The sequence below is a fragment of the Anabrus simplex genome, chromosome 1 (genome assembly GCF_040414725.1).
Source record: "Anabrus simplex isolate iqAnaSimp1 chromosome 1, ASM4041472v1, whole genome shotgun sequence".
In the NCBI taxonomy this organism is placed as follows: Eukaryota; Metazoa; Arthropoda; class Insecta; order Orthoptera; family Tettigoniidae; genus Anabrus; species Anabrus simplex.
In genome coordinates, this window is record NC_090265.1 from 358,377,126 (window position 1) to 358,401,365 (window position 24,240).

The following is a 24,240-nucleotide window of genomic DNA, read 5'->3' on the forward strand; positions in this document are numbered from 1 at the left end:
GATATAAAATGCAGATTAGCACAAGCAAGGAAGAGCTTTCTTAAGAAAAGAAATTTGCTCACTCCAGACATTGATATAGGAATCAGAAAGATGTTTTTGAAGACTTTCGTGTGGAGCGTGGCATTGTATGGAAGTGAAACATGGACGATAACTAGCTCAAAAAGAAGTAGAATAGAAGCTTTTGAAATGTGGTGTTACAGAAGAATGCTGAAGGTGAGATGGATAGATCGAATCACAAATGAAGAGGTACTGAATCGAATTGGCGAGAGGAGATTGATTTGGCTAAATTTGACAAGAAGAAGAGAGAGAATGATAGGACACATCTTAAGACACCCAGGACTTGTTCAGTTGGTTTTTGAAGGAAGTATAGGTGGTAAGAACGGTAGAGGTAGACCAAGATATGAATATGACAAGCAGATTAGAGCAGATGTAGGATCCTGTAGTTAGGTAGAAATGAAAAGGTTAGCACAGGATAGGGTGGCATGGGGAGCTGCATCAACCCAGTCTAATGACTAATGACTTAAACAACAACAACAACTACTACCTGCCTGTAAATTGTACCGTTCACGCGCGACGTTTGTTTCGCAAAATGTTTCCTGATTCGGAAATCGCTAAACGATGTGGATGTGCTAGAACAAAAACAGCGGCTATCATTACAGAAATGTGCATGGAAGAATGGGCGAACATTGTATCACATTTGCAGGTAAATGCATTTTCTGTTGCTTCTGATGGTAGCAATAAAAGCGACTTGAAGATATATCCCATTGTTGTAACATTTTTTTGGCCTGAACTCAATGAAATTCAGACTAATTTAGAAGGGGGTACTGGAGCTAACATTGCCAATCTTTTGTTCTCAACTTTTCTGGAATTCTGCATTCCATTAAAAAAACTGCGTAGTTCTTCATGCTGATAATGCTCCAGTAATGGTAGGATTAAAGAATGGTGTGGTAGGATGTTTGAAGCGGGAAAATAGTAACATAATCATCATAGGCTGCTCTTGTCATCTAATTAATCTTGCTGCCGAGAAGGGTGCGGCATGCTTGCCCGTAAATGTAGATGAAAGTATAATTGATATATTTTATTATCTGGAAAGTTGTGCAAAGGGGAAAGAAAAGTTCAGAGAATTACAGACTTTACACAACACAAAGATCAGGAAAATTGTGAAGCATGTGCCTACTCGATGGTTATCACTAAGAAAGTGTTCAGATAGGATTTTGCTTCAGTGGGACCCTTTGGTTACATTATTCAGAAGCGAAATTGTGAGTAAGGATTCTCAGATGGGAACTTTGAAGACTTACAAAATTCCTAAGCACAGTTTAAGTGCAGATGTGTCTTGTTTGTCTGAAAACGTTAAGGATTGTCATAACATTTCACCTCACTCCTCAGTTAAAATGAAAACCCTGTCATCAGTTTCACTAAAAAAAAGAAACTACTTATGACACTAAGAGCCATGCATTGTCACGTGAAAAACGACTTTTCATGTTCCTTTCATCAAATTTGCATAAATCTTTTTGCCTTTTTCTCTCAATTTTTATGGATATCTTTGAGAATCTAAACTTAGCTCTTCAGTCCAATATGCCGCACATCCACTTATTGAGGTCAGTTTTGGAGGAACTATTGAAGAATGTGATGGCAAGTTTTGTGAAACCAGACGTTATTAAAAGATCCTCCTCTCTCCTTGATGTAGATTATCATACTCCAGCAAATTAAAAGGATGATTGTGATCTGATAATAGGGAACTCTGCATTTGTTTTAGTGAACACCTTGAAGTCTGAGGAAAAGTGCATATTCTTTAAGTCTGTTAGAAAGTGTTTCTCTTCATTGTGTGACTACATGGTACACAAATTTCCATTCAAAGATGAAGTTTTAATTAATGCAGAAGTTGCAAATATTTCTGCTATAAGTAAGGCATCATTTTCTAGCCTTAGATTTTTCATAAACAAGTGTCCGAACATTTTGACTTGTGAAACGGAACATTTGGATAAAGAAACTGATATGCTGCACTCCCAGTTCAGTAACTTTCAGCTCGAAGAAACAGATCTGGCAAAAGGAAGAATTGTTCAGTGGGCATTGGTAGGTCAGATGAAATCAGCTGATGGTGTACTTAAATATGACAGACTCTCTAAGGTGATGCTTACTATTTTATCAGTTCCACATAGCAGTGCAGAATGTGAAAGGATTTTTAGCAGAGTCACAAAGACAAAAACACAGTTCAGATCCTTGCTGTCTGAACAAACTTTGGAGAAACTTTTAACCTTGAAATCAGTTCAGCAACGCAAGTGCTTTGAGCAAAAATTTAGTTCCGAGTTTCTGAAGAAGGCTAAGTCAGCTACTGGTGTGTTGAACAACAATTAGTCGTAATGTGATCATCATGTTGAAGGATGAAAAGTCACATGTTCCTACAGTTCAGGTATGTCCAATATTTAGTATTCACATGTAAATGATGGAAAATATATATATAGGCAAATAGAATTGTTAATGTATTGAATTCTAATGAATTTGTACATGTTCTGCCATCAGTGATGTGTCGTAATACGTCGTGATTCACTGCAAAATTTCTCCTGATTTTTCACTTTTGAAAGTTGGCATGTCTATTCATGTCACATCTGTCCGACTCGTTGGCTGAATGGTCAGCGTACTGGCCTTCGGTTCAGAGGGTCCCGGGTTCGATTCCCGGCCGGGTCGGGTATTTTAACCTTAATTGGTTAATTCCAGTGGCCCGGGGGCTGGGTGTTTGTACTGTCCCCAACATCCCTGCAACTCACACACCACACATAACACTATCCTCCACCACAATAACATGCAGTTACCTACACATGGCAGATGCCGCCCACCCTCATTGGAGGGTCTGCCTTACAAGGGCTGCACTCGGCTAGAAATAGCCACACGAAATTATTATTATTATTATTATTATTATTATTATTATTATTATTATTATTATTATTATTATTATTATTATTATTTATTTTCTGGCTTTATATGAGGTTTATATTCTAATTAATATGTGTCATTGCTTGTCTCAATTTTTGTTTGAACTGTGATTTATATAATGAATGCATAATTGAGAGTTCTTTTTCATATTTGGACCTTTTATTTGTGCAGTTAATATTTCTGTAATTTTAATTTGTAGTTATGTAGCTTATTTGATGGTGATTCTTATTTTTGAAAAAAAAAATCTTATTTTATCAGGTTTATGGAAATTCTATACAAATGCAAAGAATTCTATAATTCCATCTTTTCAATAATACACACCGATGTCTTTTCATACTCTGAAATGTCATGCCTCTTGGTTGTTGTTTATCCGGATAGTATTCTTGATACAGGTGTTGTGCCTGATATGCGTTCTTTCTAGCATATTCACATACTCGTTGCAGGAATATCACAAGGCAGAAATAAGCTTTGTGTTGTGACTTGCCTTGAAGGAGGGAAGTTATCGCAGCTACATGCCTACCTGCCATCGCATGCTGTTATCATTCCACTGGGGCACACTTTGCCCTGCCTGTGGTCTATGAACCTTGGAACATGTGCAGCTTAGCTAACTAGTTGCCAGTGCCTTAGCCCCATACCCTATGCCACGATACATACAGCCCTTTACAGGGCCAAATAAACAAATCAGTCTGTGGAAGTTATGAAGTACACTATGTGAGTTCACCACATCCCAGGCAATTGGTGGTGTAAAAAAGTACTTGCATAGGATTTCAACCTTTGAGCCCTGTCCACTGTCACATCTCCCACCATGCCCTTGTCGTGTGAGCTACTGCAAAGCTTGACATGCAGCACACAGTTCCTGCCTATACAGTACCTGCTCCTGGTCTGGGTGTGTGTACCTGCTGTTGTAAGGTACATGTTCTCTGTATTTGTGCTCGTTTTACAGGTTTATTTGAGGTACCCATAATGAATTAATAGTGGCGTTCATGTTTTCTGCTGTCTTCTATCCCGTAACCACACATCTCGTTATATTACCTCGGTTTAGGGCGAGGGACCGATGTATTTCACAATTGTAGTAAAAGTGGCGGGGTGCATTAAAACTACATCACAAGGGGCTGGTGGACCACCTGGTATATTAAATCCCAATGATTGTTTCCGTGATTCAAAGACCCCCGACATCAGTAGTCAATATTCTAAAGGCTAATGCCTCGTCTATGCAACCACTCTTTTCTTTCATTTGCTGTTCGTTTCAGTTCCATGTAATTGACACAACCTAACCTCTTCTTGGTGTCGTCCAAATACTTCATCCTAGGTCTTCCTCTGCCTTTCTTTCCCAGCACTTTCCCTTCAAGTATGTTAGTGATGAAAGTATTGTGTCTGATGACATGTCCAATAAATTTTAATTTCCTGTTTTCCATTTCGTTTAAAAATCTTCTCTCTTCTTTAACTTCCCTTAAGACTTCCAGGTTGGTTTTTCTTTCCGTCCAGCTCGTTTTAGTCATTTTCCGCCATATCCACATTTCAGCAGCTTAAAGTCGATCCCTGACATATGGAATTTTAATGATAGTGTCATCTTGCTCAAAAAGTAAAAAACTGTGCTTTTAATGAGCATTCTCGAGCAAGTAGTTGTGTATGGCATCATTAGAGTAAGTCGTATTGCAAATAGTATGACTTTCTTAAGATGTAAATGTAGCAGCAGTTTCAGCAGTGCTAGGCTGCTGGTCCTAAGAGTAATTGCTGTCGTTACTCTTTTATGGAGCAGAAACTCTCTTGCACGTCATGGGATACTACTCTCTTGGGGAACCTTTATGCCTTACTATCTGGGCACCATGCTGCAGTACTGTTCAGCATTGCTCAGACATTAAGATAAACTGTACATGAAGGGGTCCATTGCTTGTTAGCGAGCATATCATTAATCCCACCATTCATTTGAACCTGTATTTAAGTTGATAGGTTACACAAACTTACTTTTGATTTTATAGATATAGATAGATTCAAGTGAGAGTGTGATTCTAAAGTCATGTGGGTAACTGCTTTAGCCCTAGTACTCCCAAGTACCATCTCCCTCATCCTGCGCAATGACGAGCAGTCTGGGCACAATGAGGGACAGTGGTCTCTTTTCTCATGTGTAATATTGTTCTTGTCTTAGTGTATTTTTTCTCAACTGTGCTTTTATCCCATTGACTCAATTTTAGTTCGTGTTACGTATTTTAATGTGTTCTTTTAACTCGTCCCATGAATTATATGTATATATATCTGACTGTCCAGGCAATGCCTTATTCCATTATCACCTCTATTTTCTATCCTTTTATTAGAAATAAGGCATCCACTGATTGTTTTAGTCTCATAATCATTTTTTCATCACCATTTCTTTTAAACTCTGGTCAGTGGATGCATTTTCATCTTTTAACTTGTAATTTTTTATTTATCATCTCATGCCGTCCATCTTGTACCATTAGGGGCCGATGACCTTCGATGTTAGGCCCCTTCAAACAACAAGCATCATCATCATCTGCTTGTGTACAGTTTTCAACAATGGTTTCTGTGCTGTTACACGACCAAACAATCCCGCCTCAAGCAGACGATTTTTCACTGTTGTCACAGACACAGGTTGTTGTTCTCTTGTTTTATTTATCTCTGAACAAATATCTACCGCTGTACGCCTTCTGTCACGCTTGGTGAGGATTAAAATACGGTTATCTTCAATTTTAGAAGTCTTCCTAGGATGTCCACTGCGTTGTCGATCCTCACGACTACCTGTTTTTTCTCTGCGTTTCACTGCTCTGCGAACGCTGCACTCTGAAAATTTCAATTTTTCGGTTCAACCACCCAATTTCTTTATAAGCACAAGCCTTGGCTCTGTTTTCTTCGGTTATATTAGTCTTCTTCCCCATATTCGATTGTTTGATGTGTGTTGTTACCGTAGTTATGCCCAGATAACAACAGTGTAGAAAATAAACAATCTGGTAAAGAGATTAACATACAACTGCTCAGGATAACTTCTGTAGGCTGTCAAATTCCAAGACAGCGAGGAAAGAAGAAGGACAAGTAATCACGTGAGAGAGGCATGTTTATTACCTGGGGAAGGGCCGGAAGTTATCAAGGTAGAAGCAGGCAGCTGGCGACCATAAATCTATAAACTACTTTGAAAAGATAAATTAAAATCTCGCAATATGCACTGAAATAGCTTTATGAAAGTGCTGAAAGCATCCATACATAAGTAACAGAACTACTGTAAAGTACCACTTCTCATCACACAGGAAAAAATTATTTAAGAAAATTATTAATTTTTGTAGGTGAGTCTAAACTTTCTGACATTAGTGTATTTATTATTATTCTGTGTATATATATTATTTCCTGTCTTATGTATTTTTTATATCCTTATAATAATTAATAAAATATAAGTCTGAGTAAGTGGAAGCAAGATGTGGTTCACAACTTACTTGTTAGCATAGTGAAATCCTCTCATTCCCTAAAACTTTTATTCTTCAGATGAATTGAGCACGGCTTTACTCCTCAGTTCAGCAGCCCCCATGCTATGTATGGTTCCACTAAATTATAACTTTTATATTACAGTTGTGGAGAAAGGTGTAAATCTTAATTGACCTGAAAGAGAATGGGCGATTTGTGGACCTGCAAAATTATAGGAACAAATTTGAACATGCTAGTCTTTAAAATGCTGTGTACAAAAAGAAAGTATGGTTCAAAAAGTGGAGCTGAGCTTGGCGTATAGCAACATTTAATTCCCAGAAAGGACAAAGTCTGTAACAGAGTGTTATCTGCGAAGTGGACAGTGAAGAAGACATCCATTGTCTAAGTGATCTGATGTAGTGAGGCAAACCTGTAAGGGTGTTTTGGAAAACTGTCCAAGACAGAAGAACCTGGAAGACATTCGGGGAGGCCTTTGTTCCAAAAGGGAATCGACTAGGCTCTGATAATTATAGTCATTTGTAGTTCATGTTTTTTTGGATGGATAATCTCCACAATGAGATATTTTCTTAACATCAAAATGTCCTAGTCTATATTTTCATTACTATATTTGTTATGCATGCAGTTATATTTTTGTTCTGTATGGCTCCTTTGTAGAATTATTGTCTTTCATCATTTTTATCTGTTCCTTTCTACATATATGCAGTCTCTCTAGTTCTTACTCATATTTAGTATTGCAATTTAATTCTTTCTTTCACTAGTATTTGTCTTCATTTGTAGATGTGATATTTGAAGTTAATATTATAATTTGCTGTGATCCTAGCAACTACCATTGAGACAGATCCATCAAAGCAGTATCCAACTCCAGTTCGTGCTGTGGCTAAAAAGAGTACTACAAAGCGACCAGAGAGTACCACACCTGAAAGAAATGACTATATCCCAACAGTAGATAGAACACAACCTCAAGGCAGGATAGAGGTGAGATAACTGAGTAGCTTATCTGTATAAGTTGAAGATGGTATTTTATTCTCTCTTTTAATACTCTTAATAGAATCTATTTCTATTTTGAACTTGTTGCTCAATAATATAGATCTGCAGTTTTAAATTATTATTTTCATTACTACATAATACTGTATAGGTAGAGGCACCTGTTTGTGTTGAAAGTTTTTGCCAAAGTTCGTCATTTTTTAACAGTTATTTCAGTATATTTTTAGCTGCTCTTATTTTATTTCGTCAATAATTTTGCTAAATTTTATTTCCACTTTTCAGCTATAAAAGGTAAACCAATAACTTAATTGATAGCATTTTTGCAGTATAACAAGGTTGTATTTTTGCATAAGTATATAAATACATGAGTTACACTTCTGCTTAAAACACATACAGTATTACACATTATATCAAAGAATGGAAGTTTGAAAAAATAGTATCAGCTGCCACTCTAACAAGTATGGCCTAGCCTAAGTATATAATTTACATATCAGTCTGAAAAAGACAGAGATACCATGAGTTCCATATTACTGGGAGTCAGAGCTGTTCACCTGTCAGAAATTACATTACAGTACGTTGAGAATGCCCTCTCACTATCAACATTACTGACTGGGATCCATAAAGCCTTCACTGCAGCTTCTACAGAATGCTCATATTCTGGTTTCAGGGAAAGAAGAATGGCAATCACATCAATATCTCTACCTGCTCTACATGAACACAGTGTATGGTTCAAAGTATTCTGACGTCGAAAGTTCTCGTAAGATGGGAATTTGCTTTATTAGACGAGAGAGTTCATCATTTTCGAAATCCCCTTCCATTATGCTTCTTGGATCAAACAGTTTACCAAGAGAAGAAATGATTCAACTTGTCTGTGTCAAACTCTATTAATTGGTTCAGCTTTTTCAGGCTTGCTCTACCTACAGATTGAAACAAAGATGTTAATTGTGTCTGCATTTGTTTTGGTTGTTTGGAAAGTTTATCCGAGGTTGTCTCAAAAAAAAAAAAAAAAAAAAAAAACGAAAAAAAAAAAAAAAAAAAAAACAACGCGTCCTCTAGTAATTTAAAGCCCTTTGAAAGGTCATGTTGGAATGACATGTTGGAATTCTCAAATGTGAGCAGCAAGTTACAACAGTTTGAGCAATGCTCAACAAAAAAAATAGCTAGGTAATGAATTTTTGTTACTTTATTTGGGGTCAAGGCTTTGAAATAGTTCACAGCAACACTCTTGTCTTCAATAATTTCAACAAAGTCTACTAGATCATGAAGATATTCTCCAAGGTACTCAACACTTTTGAACCATGATTTCCACCGTGTGATCACAGGAATAGGGAAGAGTTTATGTTTAGTGGGTTCATCTTCATATATCTGCATCAGGAATTGAATGTATGCATGCTTTCTCTTTCATGTATTAAGGAAGATGTGTTTTGCCTGTACAACACATTGGTTCAAAGCACTAAGTTCCACGGCCCACACACTGCCCACCAAATTCAGTTTATGAGCCCAGCACTGCGTGTGTACCAACCTTTCTGAAACTAGAACCCTAACTGCGTTTATACGCTTGCCCATGTAATGTGCTGAATCTGAAGTTATAGAAACTACATTCTGGTACCGAATTTCAAGTTTGTGAATTACACTCATAATGGCTTGTGAACATTCTGTGGACCGATGACCTTAGATGTTAGGCCCCTTTAAACAACAAGCATGAACTTTCTGTAGCATTTGCATTTGCAATAACTTTCACTCCACGTACAAATAACTTCTGAACTGTACTATCGCCACAACTAAGCACTTTTATCAGAACCATAAATACACATTGCCCTTTTTTATCAGTCGTTTCATCACAAAGAATTGAAACTCTCTCATCTTCCACAGCTTCTTTTAATCTTTCCTCCTCCTCTTTGATGATTCGAGGTACAGAACCTTCCCTCAGTCTTCCAGCTGCGGGCAAGTCTCCAGCACCTTAAAGAAACCAATAGGCCTAATATTAGAGGGCTATTTAACATCATTTGAATGAATTAAATGATTTTTAATTGTAAGTGAATGAGGGATCTAGCATGCATTATCTAGGCCTAAGTTTCATTAAACAAGAAAGCTATCATAACTGCACAAAAGTTATTTGAAAAACATAACCTCACATCTCTTCCTCAGAAAAAATTTATAGTATTGCACAAACCTGGTATATATTTCTCCTTCCACTCTCTCACTTTCGGATGATCAACTTTTTCCAGTGGAATATTTGCCTCCATAAAAACTCGAGTTGTAGATAAAATGAATGCGTCTTTATCGTATTTCGCTCATTTTGCCGCTGAACTAGTGTCTGTGAGACTAGCTTGTCTTGTCGTTAGCGCCTTTTCCTTGTTCTTCTTATGTGAAACTCTGTTATTAATATGTTTCAGGCATGTGTCCTTTCTCTGCCAATCAATTCGCACATTGCAGTATTTACACATCAGTATCTTTCTAGTTTTGTCAAACATGTAAAATCCTTCCAATGCAAATTCTTTTTCTCGGTGAAAAACTGTCACAACCATTTTAATAAACTGAGTACAAAATAGGAAATTAAAAGCTCCGATCAGCAGCGATTTTCAACAGACAAGAGGAAATACACCATCACGTTACACGTAATTATGAATACGATAAATTTCCCACTTCACAGGAAGATAATTTAGCAATAATCGATATACTATGCCTTAGCTTTCGATATATATTGAAAGGGTACAAAGTCGATTGTGGCATCGCTTATCAGATTTTACTGCCACAACTCACCTCGAATCTCCGTCATAAACTTCAAATGATGCAGTTCCAAATTATTTCGTAAATTATTTCGTGAGTTTGCTTAAACATAAATAGTTTTGTGTTTTTGAGCAAAATTTGTAAAAAGTTTGCAAAAATTTTGCTATTTCGCGCTTTGCAAAAAACAAGTGCCTCTAAGTATAGGTCTTTAATACAGTAGTTTTTAATATGTTACCCTAGCAACCTAAACAATGGGATCATCCATAAAAGTAAATTAAAAATATTTAATCATGGTAAACAATTTTACCTTTTCACTGCCGAGTTTTGATGACCGGGCGAGCCCTCTGGGCCGGGTTTTTTCTTTAAGGAAGAAGCACTTTTACAGATAAATTTTTACTCTTACTATTAATGGAATGCATATGTCCCCTTAGCCCCGCAGCCCAATACGGGGTTGGGGATGAAGTGAGATTATATTTAAAGCATATTTTTACGGCCGGATGCCCTTCCTGATGCAAACTGCAGTTGAGAAGATAATGAATATGAAATGAATGATGGTGAATGAAACTGGGTAAGGAAGTGGGAGGAATCAGCTGTGGCTTATGAAGAGGAACTGTCCCGGCATTTGCTTGGGGGTGCAAAAGGGAAACCACAAAACAAACAAAAATCTCAGGACAGCTGACAATGGGGATCGAACCCACTCGCCTGCCAAATGTAAACCTTGGCTCCAGCCATAGCATGTTAACATGCACGGCTACTCTGCTCAGTGATATTATTACTGAAATGTAATAAACAAACTGTTAATCCAAGAACTGGTAGTATGTATCAAAATCAGTAACAATTGGGGAAAAAAGTACGTAGTTTGTTTTTTAAGTAAGTATTGTTTTGAAATAAATGAAAAGCAAACTGAGATTTGTTAACAATTTTATTTTTATATGAAAACCTCTACATTACTCTACTTTTCAACATAATTCCCACCAATATTGAGGCACTTGTCATATCGTACAACGAGCTTTTGCATGCTATCCTCATAGAAGTTGTCCGCCTGATTTGTCAGCCACTGCAACACAGCCATCTTGACACCATCATCGTGGCGTTTGCCAGCCATATTCTTTCTTCAAATGCAGGAACAAGTGGTAATCACTAATGACTGAAGGTCACCCACTCCGTTCTTCATCATGCACATCTTTACGGCCACATTTAAATGCTCAAACCCATTTCCTAACCATTCCATCGCTCATAATGTTTGGTCCGTAAACTGCACAGATCTCACGATGAATATCGATACCTTTCAAACCTTTTGCACTCAGAAAACGAATAACAGACCGGACTTCACAGTCAGCGGGACTATCGATCGGCGAGGCCATTTCAAATGTTTGCCAACAAACGTACACAAGGGCGACTATTGCTGTAATGGCATCTCAGCCTTGCCAATAGATGCAGGTACACAGCGTGCATGTACGGAATACCGACCGCAGTGCTGCATCGGCAGAATTTCAAAACCCTACTTGGTTAAAAAACATGCCTCGTATTTATTTGAGGAGGGAATGACAATTCCGCATGAGATTCATCATTACTACTTTGTCTCGCACTTTCTTGTAGTTCAGTATCGCCCCCTATATGTTCTCCATTTTCATTATCAAAATCTAGCTCTCCAGAATCGCTATTTATGATGAAACATTCCATTTCTTCACCAACAAGAGATGAATGTATACTTCAAGACATCATGATGGCTACACGTTAGTGGGAAAGACGTTCCACTTCAACAAAGCTGTAATAACATCAGATCACTTTCAGAACATGCAAAATGGAGTGGGCTATCTACCGTACAGAACTTCTTTGAGCATTTCCATGGAATTTCAAAGCATGACCCTGTATGCTGTTCATTTATGAGATCAGTGAAGCACACACTGCACCAAAACGTATATATGCGGGTTTGGCGGACAAGGTACGGCGTTCAATAACGTATATGTACGGGTTTGGCGTTGGATAGGTTAATTCACTCGTAAAGCTACTACAGTTTAACAAAACAATCGTACTCTTGGAATGACGTACCTACTCATTTCTGATAGTAAATAAATTATATTGTTATTTCAAATAATGAAGCATACTTCTGTGGAACAAGTGAAGAGAGGACCTTTTTAGCATCAGATAATACATTTAGTTTAACCTTTTCCGTACCCCATTTACGGACGGCTGCTTGGCCGGTATTGCTGTGTTTTCTGACAGGGGTATTTAAATCCCAATAGACATAGCAGCATAAATGTCACTCTTTAAAGAAAATGGTGTGGAAGTCAAACGAATAAAGATATGAATGTAATTTCTTTTGCATTTTATTTCTAAATGATCAATGTGTATATATTCATACTCAACCTAATTTTGAATCTAAATATTGCCCAAGTTTTCTAAACCATTTCATTGTCATTGCCTGCCTTTCTAGTGGTGACACACAGAAGTCTCCTAGGAAGTAATCATCAATTTCAGGTAAAATAACCAAACCCGTATAAATTAGAGCACCACATGCACCCTTATATTGACAGCATAATGTTTTACCAGGAAGTATAAATATAAATATTCAGGATGAATATTCGTCTGCTTTACTTACATACATACATACATACATACATACATACATACATACATACATACCTCATTATTATACACAGGTATGCCTTTCAGCGTTCAGTCTGCAGGTATCTGTGAATTTACTAAATGTTGCCATAATCTTCTATTTGCAATTAGGGCTGTGGCCTCATTTAGTTCTATACTTCTTATCTTTAAATTGTTGCAAACCGAGTCTAACCATAGTCCTCTTTGTCTCTGTTTACTTCTCTTAATAATAATAATAATAATGTTATTTGCTTTACGTCCCACTAACTGCTTTTACGGTCTTCGGAGACGCCGAGGTGCCGGAATTTAGTCCCGCAGGAGTTCTTTTACGTGCCAGTAAATCTACCGACACGAGGCTGTCGTATTTGAGCACCTTCAAATACCACCGGACTGAGCCAGGATCGAACCTGCCAAGTTGGGGTTAGAAGGCCAGCGCCTTAACCGTCTGAGCCACTCAGCCCGGCGTTTACTTCTCTTACCCTCCATAGTAGAGTCCATTATTCTCCTAGGTAAGCTGTTCTCCTCCATTCACCACAGATGACCCCACCACCAAAGCTGGTTTATCCATACAGCTTTATCCATAGACTTTATTCCTAACTTAGCCTTTATCTCCTCATTCCAAGTGCCCTCCTGCCGTTGTTCCCACCTGTTTGTACCAGCAATCATTCTCGCTGCTTTCATGTCTCTTGCTTCTAACTTATGAATGAGATATCCTGAGTCCACCCAGATTTCATTGCCATAAAGCTGACTTCCTTCTTAGAGGATACTGTTAATCACAACTGCGAGCTCACTGCACTAGCTTTACTGCACTTTGATTCAATCTCACTTACTATACTACCATCCTGGAAGAACACACATCCTAAATACTTAAAATTATCTACCTGTTCCAGCTTTGTATCCCCAATCTGACATCATTTCTCTTGGATTTCTTACCTGTTGACATCAATTTAGTCTTCAAAAGGCTAATTTTCATGCCATACTCATTGCCCCTATTTTACTTCAAGCTCATAAAATTCCCATCCCACATAATTGAAGAAATACATTTTTCTGAACTCCCAGAAGGTAAATCTAAATCATGATTTGAACCAGCATTGTTTTCCCATATTTCCAGTTCATGAGAATGATTATCATGTTACTAGTAACATTTCTCTGTAGCCCATTCCCTTGGTCTTCACACAATATTTATTCACATTCTTCATGTCTCGGAATAATTAACAATACTACATTCATCCGAATATTATTCTGAACCTCTATAAGAAAGTTTACTATCACAACTAACTTCTAACGTACTCCAATTTCTCATTCTTTCAAACCTTGCGACACTTCTCCGCGATAAGTAGACGATATGATGAGAACGTGAACATAAATGATCTCTTTACCAGAATTCGATATTTATAAACTAGGTGTGGCTTATGAAATACACCCATGAAAGACTGTCAACGAGATGCTGGGAGCTTGCTGAGTCATGGAAATGCACCCTGGTTTCACGAGACCCGTCAATATTTCCATCAACACACTTCTAATGATCCAGTGTGTGACGAGCGCTTTGGAGCATTCAGCACGGCAGGCAAGTCATAAAACTTGAGCGCTCTGGAGTGCTAGGAACAGCATGGGGTTAAATATATAATTTTGTTTTAAAATTTCCATCTCCAACACTTAATTGCCTACAAACACATTCGTATGTTCCATTATTATGTTCTATATCTCCTTGTCAACCAGCGTTATAGCTATTGATAACAACAGACTCCCATTCGTACAGTGACAAATGCATATACACACTTCAAAAAAATTAGGGGAACATGTTTTGAACGTATGCCATGCTCCACAAAAGAATACCTCACACCCAGGTGTATTACCAACTAAACCTTTATTCTTTACCGTTGAAGTATCCAAAAGAACATACAGAATATGGATTCGCGTTCATTTTCAGAACAAAACCAGAAATGTCCAAATAGGGGCGAAAACAGTGATAAAGTCTTCCAGGGTGGATTTTTATCACAGTTGGAGAGCTTCAGTACGGTGTATGTCCTCCATGAGCATTTACCATAGCTTGGCACCTATGTGGCATGCTCCATATAAGTCAACAGAGGTCACGTTGCGGTATCAGGTCCCATTCTTGAATGAGAGCCTGTTCGAGGTCTTGGAGAGTCTGTGGTGGAACAGGACGCCCACGAACACACTCTCAAGCCTATCCCACACATGCTCGATGGGATTAAGGTCAGGACTCACTGCTGGCCATTCCACCTCTTGAATGTCCAGTTCTCGCAAGACAGCTCTGGTGATGCACGCTACATGAGCCCTGGCATTGTCGTACATGAGTACGAATTCAGGGCCAACACCATATGCAGCAACCAACACATGCTGTAGCAGTATCTGCTCGATGTACCCCGCAGCAGTAAGATTACCATGGACGACGACAAGATCCGTACGGCCATCAGTACTGATGCCACCCCACACCATCACAGAAGCTTGTCCGAATCGGTCGCCTTCCTGGACAACATTTGGCATTTGGCATTTGGATTTTTATCACAGTTGGAGAGCTACAGTATGGTGTATGTCCTTCACGAGCATTTACCACAGCTTGGCACCTATGTGGCATGCTCCATATAAGTCGACAGAGGTCACGTTGCGGTATCACCACGGCGTCTCCATACTCGTTGACGACCATCACGCTGTGTCGGGGGAAATGTGGACTCATCTGTGAACAACACAGGTCTCCATTGGCGAAGTTGCCAGTTGACGTGGGTACGAGCAAACAGAAGGCGAGCTGCGCGATGTTGCTGTGCTAAACAATTAAAATATGAATAATTAAAAATTGAACAATTAAATGCAGTTGACCCATGGATTAAGTTCACTTCCGAAGTTGAAACCAATAACTCTCTAAACTTTTAGATCCCACCATTAATAGCAGCTGAAACAAACTTTCTTATAAAATCTATAGAAAGCCTACCCAAACCGTTAACACCATTCGTCAAGATTCTATGCACCCGGACTCTCAAAAAGGAGCCACATTTTATAGCCTCATTCATAGAGCTTTTAACGTCCCTTTATCTGACGCGAATCGAAGCAAAGAACTCGACACCATCTACTTTATTCTGAGAAAAAACCGTTTTGGCAGACATTTCATAGATAGGATTGTCAGTAAAATTGTAAATAAATCCACCTCAACTCTGCTCAGAGAGACCAAAAAGAAAGCAGATAACTATGCCACCTTCACTTACACCAATACAAACATTTATGAAATCTCTTAAGAAACATAAGGTTAACATTGCTTTAAAACAATCAATAACAATGCTAATCTCTTCTATAACCAGTACAAAGTCAATAGCATCAATAACAAATACCACAAATGAGGTGGGTACATGTTAAATTGTAACCAATGTCCAGCGAGTTACGTTGGTCAAACTGGAAGAAACTTTTTTTTGTTAGATGTAAAGAACATGTCAACGCCTCCAGACACAACAAATATTCCGCCATGAGTACCCACATAACAGAATTCAATCACTCTTTCACTTCCATAGAACAGGACTTAAAAATTCTATGCTTTAATAATAAGAGCAATTTAGAAAACATCTTCATTAACATAGACCAAAAATGCAATCCTGCTCACAATTTAAATGAAAATTCAGAAACTGTGAATGTGGTTTTTGAGGCATTATTCAACCGTTTCTCCTTGAACAAGCTTCATAACAAACTTTTACACACTCGCCCCCTGCCCACTTGATCTAACCTTCCCCTACTCTCCCTCTAAACTAGCTTCTATCACACACGGCCTCCACAGTTTACCTTCAGTCAGCCGTCCAGTAACACACGTATCGAGCCTAAGCACTCTTGGGCAGGCAAGGATGTAAGTAGTCAGATGTGTCGCATATTAATTCAGTTTCACTTGTAATTATAAGATGCTTCAACCTTGCCTTCTTTTAACATTGCTAATAGCCGTCGTTTTCATTCTAGGGATACCCAACCATAACACAATTTGTCTCCATGTATGAACTTACAGTCAAATATTCCGCCTGCCTCATAACCTAACCAAGAATTATCAACATCATCATGTCAACAAGAAGAGCTCGATTATCATATTGTATTGGAACTATCACGTGTGTTTATTGGAGAACTACAGGGGAATTACTGTGATGTCCCATGTTGCTAAGATAATGGAGAGGATACTGAAAAGTAGGATAAGGTTAAGGGTTGAAAATCAGATACAGGAAAATCAGTTTGGTTTCGGAAGTGGAAGGTCAACAATAGAGCCCATTTTCATTATGAGACAACTAATGGAAAAGCAATAGGAGTATGGGAATGATATGGTGATGACATTCATTGATTCTGAAAAGGCATATGACAGTGCCCCCAGGACTGAAGTTTGGGACAGTCTGGTGCTAAAAGGAATTTAACAGGGATTAATAAAAATGATCATGGCAATTTACAAGGAATGTTGTAGTTGCATGCAAACACAAGTTGGCAGGACAAGTTGGTTCAAAATCACTAGTAGGCTGAGACAGGGAAGTATTATATCGTGATATTGTTTACAATAGTAATGGATGACATGAGAACAGCAAAAGTAGCATATGGAGGAAGAGAAATGAACATGTTGTTACTTTCTGATGATATTGTGATTTGGGGAGAAGAGGATATGAATGTGGTGAATAAGAAGATCAAAGAATGTGGATTGAAAATAAGTGCAGAAAAGAGTGAAACTCTTGTTATGACTAGAGGGGAGAAAGAAGAGAAAGGTCAGATTAGACTTGCAGACAAGCCCCTGGAAGTAGTGGAGATGTTCAAATACCTGGTGAGTGAATTAATGGAGAGTGCTCTTCTGGATGCTGAAATTAGTAAGAGGAATCAAGCTGGAAGCTGTTTCTATCATAGTGTAAGAAACATGTTATGGGACAGAGATGTGCCAATGGAAGCAAAGGAAACTATGTACAAGATGAATTATATACTCATAACAACTTACGGAGCAGAAACTTGGACAATGACGAAGAAGGATGAGTGTCGAATACAGGCAGCCGAAATTAAGTTCTTGAGGAGTATGTTACAGAAAAGTAGAAGAGACAAATAAGGAATGAGAAAATCCGAGAATAAATTGGAGTGAAAAAAATGAATGATACAATAGAGAAGGGCCGATTAAGATGGTTTGGGCACATAATGTGAATGAGTGATGAAAGAATGCCAAAAAAGGTTATGGAAATGCAAATGCAAGGAAGGAGAGGCCCCGGACAACCACGATTGAGATGGAAGGACACGATCCAGCGTAGTATTAGAGAAAGAAACCTGGACTGGGACACAGTGTTGGAGGAGGAGTGGTGGAAAGACCAAAGAAAGTGGAGAGGAACCATATTTGCCCCTACCCCTCTACAGCTGGATAATGGGAAGTTATGATGATGATGATGATGATGATGATGATGATGATGATGATGATGATGATGATGATGATGATGATCTTCAAGTTAACAGAACCGAACATTTGTGCTCCAGCATTTTTAAGAACATTCCCCAAATTTTTATCATGCATTTTAACTGACATATTTGGTAACACGAATCGTATTTTAATGTGTATTTGTCTTTGTCTATTTTTACTTATTCTTACAATTATTTCAGCTGATGATGTCCACCAAGAAGGACGTAACATGTCCCAACATTTGTTAATTGCCAATTTAAAAAAAAATTAGTATTGTAAAGGTGGAACCTTTGACTGTACCTTTTGAAAAAGTATACGAATGACAATAGGGGCTTTGCAATGAAATTTATTTTATGCATTAATCACCATCTCACTGTTGTTACTGAGGTGTCATAATGTGATGTACTGTTTGTGACCATTCCTATTTAATTCTCGTGATTATAGAGGGAACATTAGCCAGAATCAGAGGTGGGATTGTAGATCTAATGAAGGGCTTAGGTGCAAGGGTGAATCACATGGTTACTTTATGTATTTTTTCATTTTTATTTTACTGGGCAAAAATATTGTCAATTATGTCAGTGCAAGTCCACCAGCACTTACAATGTACAGGTATTCCTCCACAAAGAAAAATCCTTTAGTTGTCTGCAAAGCCACTTGTGCACCACCTTTATCTTCATCCAAACGAAATGTTTTTTCTCCTAGTGCCTCCTTGATTGGTAATAGCTAGGGGTGAGGTTTGGGGAAATGATGGATATGGAAAACTCTTAAATGCAGGTCTCGGATGGTTGTGATTGGTGCACAGGCTGTCTGGGGCTGATTATTGTCATGCGGCTGCTATGGCAAACGTGCATCACCCTACTGAATCATCATTTGTCAATGAATTTAAATAGGTTTAACCCTTCACTACTTAAAAACTGAATAACAGACCACTGTTCTTTTTTCGTGCCTGTATGAAGGGTGATGACCATTGTTACACTAGTACTTCAGTGGTTTTTACTTGTCTACACAGTGCTGCCACATATATATTTGTAACAGTACTACCAACGGACATAACCTGGCACGGCATTTCAAATTTGTATTCAATTGCCTTGCCCTCATATATTATCATCTCTAGATTAATTATGCTCACTGTCACCATACTTCAGTGCAAAGCAGAATGTAGAAGATATTTCTGAATAGAAAGTAGAATGTCACTCTGATTATTGATGGTTGGTTTAGTCCTAGAGTACATTTCTATTGTGAAGATTAGTATCCTGGCCTTTGTTATTCAGTTTTTTAAAGATTGAAAAGAGCCAAAGATTCTCTTTGAAATCTGATAACAAAACAACATTTTGTGATAGTAATAATTTTATCTTGAGGATCATAATTGGATGATATTTCATAGATACAGTATGGCATATTTAAAAAAATTTATTTTAGATTTCTTATTTTAGTAGGAACTTTTAGTATAAATGCATTTAGTTATTTTTGCTTAGAGCAACATAATACCAAACTGCTATTTCAGTCTATTTCCTCATCCAGTGATATGTGATTCTCATTCTTTATATATATACGTAACCTGATTTCAGTCAAGTTCCAGGTCAAGAGATGAAGCTCTAGCTCTCCCCAAGGTATTAAAATATACCAGCTGGTAAGCCTCTTGCATATCTGGGGAGAATGGTAAATGGTTGTGGAGTAGTACTGGAATAAAAGTGACAGGAGAGACAGGAAATTTGAGAAAAAAAATATCCTGTTTCTTTATGAATAATTAAAACTGTTACCAGTGGAACAAAATGTTCAGAGTGTAGACTCTGAAATGCATTGTGGAATAAAACATTTTATAAAATGGTGACTGGTAACATTTAATAATTCATACAAAATGAATTAGTAGTCACAGATAAGGTCTATCTAAAATCATGGTTATGTTTAAGATAATCATATTTCCATTTTGTTCAGAGGATACTGAATGATTATGGAATGGTGCTGGAATGAAAGTGATAGTAAAATTACCCCATCTTCATTTCATCCAGTACTAATTTCATATCCTGTCACATCACACCTCAGTCTCTGTGGGGCTCATGCCTGTTTCTTAACTAATCTTTACTTCAGTTCTCCTACCAGGTTGAATCATGTTGTTTTATGTACCTTATGTACTGTTTGCTGATGTTTCAAACACATTACAGTATTCTTTGTCAACGCAACTGATGTACCCCTACTTGATTCGAGGTAATCAGTCTCCCCAGGCAGCTAAAATCAAGCTTCACATATAAGATAATCTTAATTACTGTATTTACCCGAATAATCCCCGCCGTTCAATAATGCCCACACCCTCATTTTAGGAAGGCTCATTTTGAAAAAGAATGAAAGAAACTAAAATTCCTTCCATCGAAAGACTAACGTAGGCATAAACAAACATTTCGTATCACTCCGCAAGGTCCACGTGGTCTTTACGCAAATGTGAACATGTAAATTTACGAATATAGCTGCTTTGCCTGAGATGATAAAAATACATTATCACTGCTATGAAATATATTTTCCAGACAGAGACAGAAGTATGATGTGCGGTGATGATAATTTGGCTACTCATAACTTCACGAAAGTTTAAACATTTTTTCTTCCAGTTATATCTTTAATTCCAAAGCGATGACCTATATTTTTCGTCGGCTTAAAAGTTTCCTGAAAGTCCAAATTAATTTTTAACATCAAACCCCAAGAAAGTGTTGAGGGAAATTTTTGAGATATTAAAGAAAGTAAATGGAAGTTGAGAGAAATGAACGGCGAAGTGTAGAGAGCATAACAGCACGAAATTACAAACATTTTTTCATCCAGTTATATCTTAAATTCCAAAGCAATGACCTATATTTTTCATGGGCTTAAAAGTTTCCTGAAAGTCCAAATTAATTTTTAACATCAAACCCTGAGAAAGTGTTGAGGGATATTTTCGAGATATTAAAGCAGGTAAATGGAAGTATGAGAGAAATGAAAGGCGAAATGGCGAAGTGCAGAGCATAACAGCACGAAAGTGTAGACATTTTTTAATCCAGTTATATCTTGAATTCCAAAGGGATGACCTATATTTTTCGTGGGCTTAAATGTTTCCTGAAAGTCTAAATTAATTTTTAACATCAAACCCCGATAAAGTGTTGAGGGAAATTTTCGAGATATTAAGGAAGGTAAATGGACGGGCCAGTTTCAATGCGTAGGATATTCGCCATTTTAATACATATCAAATATTGTTGTATGCAGAACATTTTTATTGAAATCATCGAGGTCCGTCAATGGCTTCTTCCTCTTAGGGTTCTTCCTTTGCGACCGGAACTCTGCATTATTTTTATTTCCGTAGCTTGTTTTATCCTCTGTACTGTTCGCAGGCCGATACCACATGTGAGTGCTGTCTTGGTGAGGGGTGGCAACATGGCGTTCCTCACCTTCCCCGCACCACTGATCGCCTGCTGCTGCATGCTTACAAAATACACTCTAAATACTATTTCCCTCGCCTGTCGATGCAATACTTGCCTTTTTGCTCTTCCTGGATCCATCGCACACACGCAAATAATTCCCTAAATTCGTTGATTATGAAATTTGCAAATAAAACTCAAAACATTCACTTGTGACCCTCACAAACAGGCAATTCTTACTGAAATAATTCTATTGGCTCAGCGGAAACCCGTCATACTACAAAGCGTGCAAATGTTACTGCGCAACCTTCTTCGAACCGCCTACTCGGCTGCATTCTACTCTATATAGAATCCTCTCCTAAAACAAGTTCATCACACTCCACGTCTGACTTCTCCCATGCGGTCTCTCGTGCAATGTAAACACTTGAAATAGACACACCGGCGAAATCTGATGTTAGTTTTGCGATACGGTAAAACCTCGTAAATTCAAAGTCTTTGTAATACAGAAATCAGACTTCCAATTACGTGATTTTGAATTAACAGCGATCTTGTAATTCCGAAATGCCAACCCTCGCCAGTTTTTGCGGATTCTGCTTTTCCGCTTACTGCCTGCTACATGATATTGTGGCATTCCTTAAAACGCTGAATACAAAAGAATTACGATTTCACTCTATTTTCAACTATGAAACACACTATAGACACAACAAACTGAGTGAAAGTGCGAAAAGCTACCCCTGCACGTTCCGGAAGACGCATTCTATCGTGACGCGGAGATATTTTCAATTTAAATTACTCTGTAAAATACGGTACTAAAAAAATGTAAAGTCAGTTAAGAATTAAAAGTCTGAATTATTTTCCGTTTAAATATGACATATGGGGACAGTTTTCTTCCATCTACGATTGCACAAAGCATAACTGTACACTCAGCATCGAAAACTAGGTGAGCCAGGAGCGTGTTGGCAACCTTGACGCAAATAAAACCCGCACCCCAATTTCGTGCCTCAAAATTTTTTTAAAAATATGCGGGGATTATTCGCGTAAGTACGGTATTTTACTTTTTTGTGAAAATACTCTTTTTGCTGGAAATCTATAATTTTACTGATTTTAGACCTCTCTGTTTCAGTACCTCCAAATTAACACTAAAGCTTGTCCAAAGAAGTTCCGTCCTCACCAGTGTGGTCAGTTATGCATGGCAAATCTTCCTCATAACTTGCAAGACATGAAAGGCTACAATCCTCTGGTGATACCTCTTCTTTGTGGCTGGCAAAGGTAAGAGAAATTGATTTCATCAGACTGACATATGGCATATGCTCTTGTAATGTTAGTGTTATTAGTTCAGGCAGGCACGAACATTTTCTATAGTATGTGTCTGCAGGCAGTTTTGAGTAAAACAAAGAAGAAAACTAAAACTTGAATAGAACATTTCTATACATTTCATCCAATGCTTAGTAGTATAAAAGGCAACAAGTTTCATCCGCTGAAACTAATCTGCCACCAAGTTTTCGGTTTCATCGTAGTCCATGTCCATACATTCAAAATCATTTGCAAATACAGTAAAACCTCGTTAAAACGTTTCTGCAGGGATCAGCGAAGAAGAACGTGTTAAGTAAGAAAACGCACTACTGAATACAGTAAAACCTCGTCAGTGCGTTTCTCATTAACATGTTTACCCGCTTAGCACGTTGTAAATTCGAAGTCCTGATTCTCATCGTATTCAATCTATATAAAAATACCTCACTTATCGCGTCACGAATTTTCCCTTGTGAAACAAACGATTTCCAACTCGGATAAAATCCGTCGCCACAATTGCATAATTACGGAAAAAGGCCTTAAATTCCTGAACTTCACAGGATAAGTTTGCACATTTGGGGAGCAAGCTGTTAAGCCTCAGGAATGCTCAAGTTTGCTTGCCGGTCAGCAGCAATATTGCCGAATAACACAGTGAGTCTATTTGTGCTTGTATTTCGTAATCCATTCAGAAGTTAGACATCTATTTTGTGTTGAGTGGTACAGTGAAGTGTAGCGAATGTTTGTTGCGTGATACAGTAGCTGTGGAGAACGCAACTTATACCTTTTGCGAATAATCGATTTCCAGCACTAGAAAGGCAGTGTTTTGTTCTGTGTTGTTATGTAGTTTCCTTGCTTATAGTTTTGAAGATGGTGTTGAATTGTATTAATAAAATTGTGTTAAAGTAAATTATTTGTTATTGTATAGAACATTTGGCGACCACAGTAGAATTACAGGCAATTTCAACATCAATATAAATTAGAAGAACGATGACCGAACTACAAGTATTATGCGGCGTATTTACTCACAAAGTGAATAAGCTTGAAGAACTACTGAATCTTGCCGATTGTGACCATATAGAAATTCGTAGCAGGTATACTTCACTTGTGGAAAGATACGAGAAGTTAAAACGTATTGATGATGAAGTCTACAATGAACTGCTGCAAAGAGAAAACCTAGAAGACATCGTGCTTGAAACAGAGATCGACAATTGCAGTGAGTACGAACTGAAATTTTTTAAGGTTAGAGAGAAGGTGCAGGCCTTACAAGTTGCAGATCAAGCTGTTTTGGAAGTCAATAGTAACTGTTCACGTTCTTCCAAACAGAGATTTATTAAGACTACCAAAACTAGAGCTCAAAAGGTTTGATGGGAATGTGAAAGGTTGGATTGGGTTTTGGGTGCAATTTGCTAAAATACATGAAGATGGCAGCCTTAAAGATGAAGACAAATTTGTTTATTTGATTCAATGTATGGAACCTGGTTCACCTGTTCA

At 37.9% G+C, this 24,240-nt stretch overlaps 1 protein-coding gene across 1 annotated transcript in view; it reads left to right on the forward strand.

Annotated features, from left to right (window-relative positions):
• The window catches only part of egg (eggless), a 351,731-nt gene that overhangs the window by 160,229 nt on the left and 167,262 nt on the right, over nucleotides 1–24,240 (forward strand). Inside the window, exons 14-15 of the mRNA XM_068226657.1 lie at nucleotides 7,213–7,335; nucleotides 22,583–22,728. Coding sequence (XP_068082758.1) covers nucleotides 7,213–7,335; nucleotides 22,583–22,728 — 269 coding nt within the window. The remainder of the gene's footprint in view (nucleotides 1–7,212; nucleotides 7,336–22,582; nucleotides 22,729–24,240) is intronic.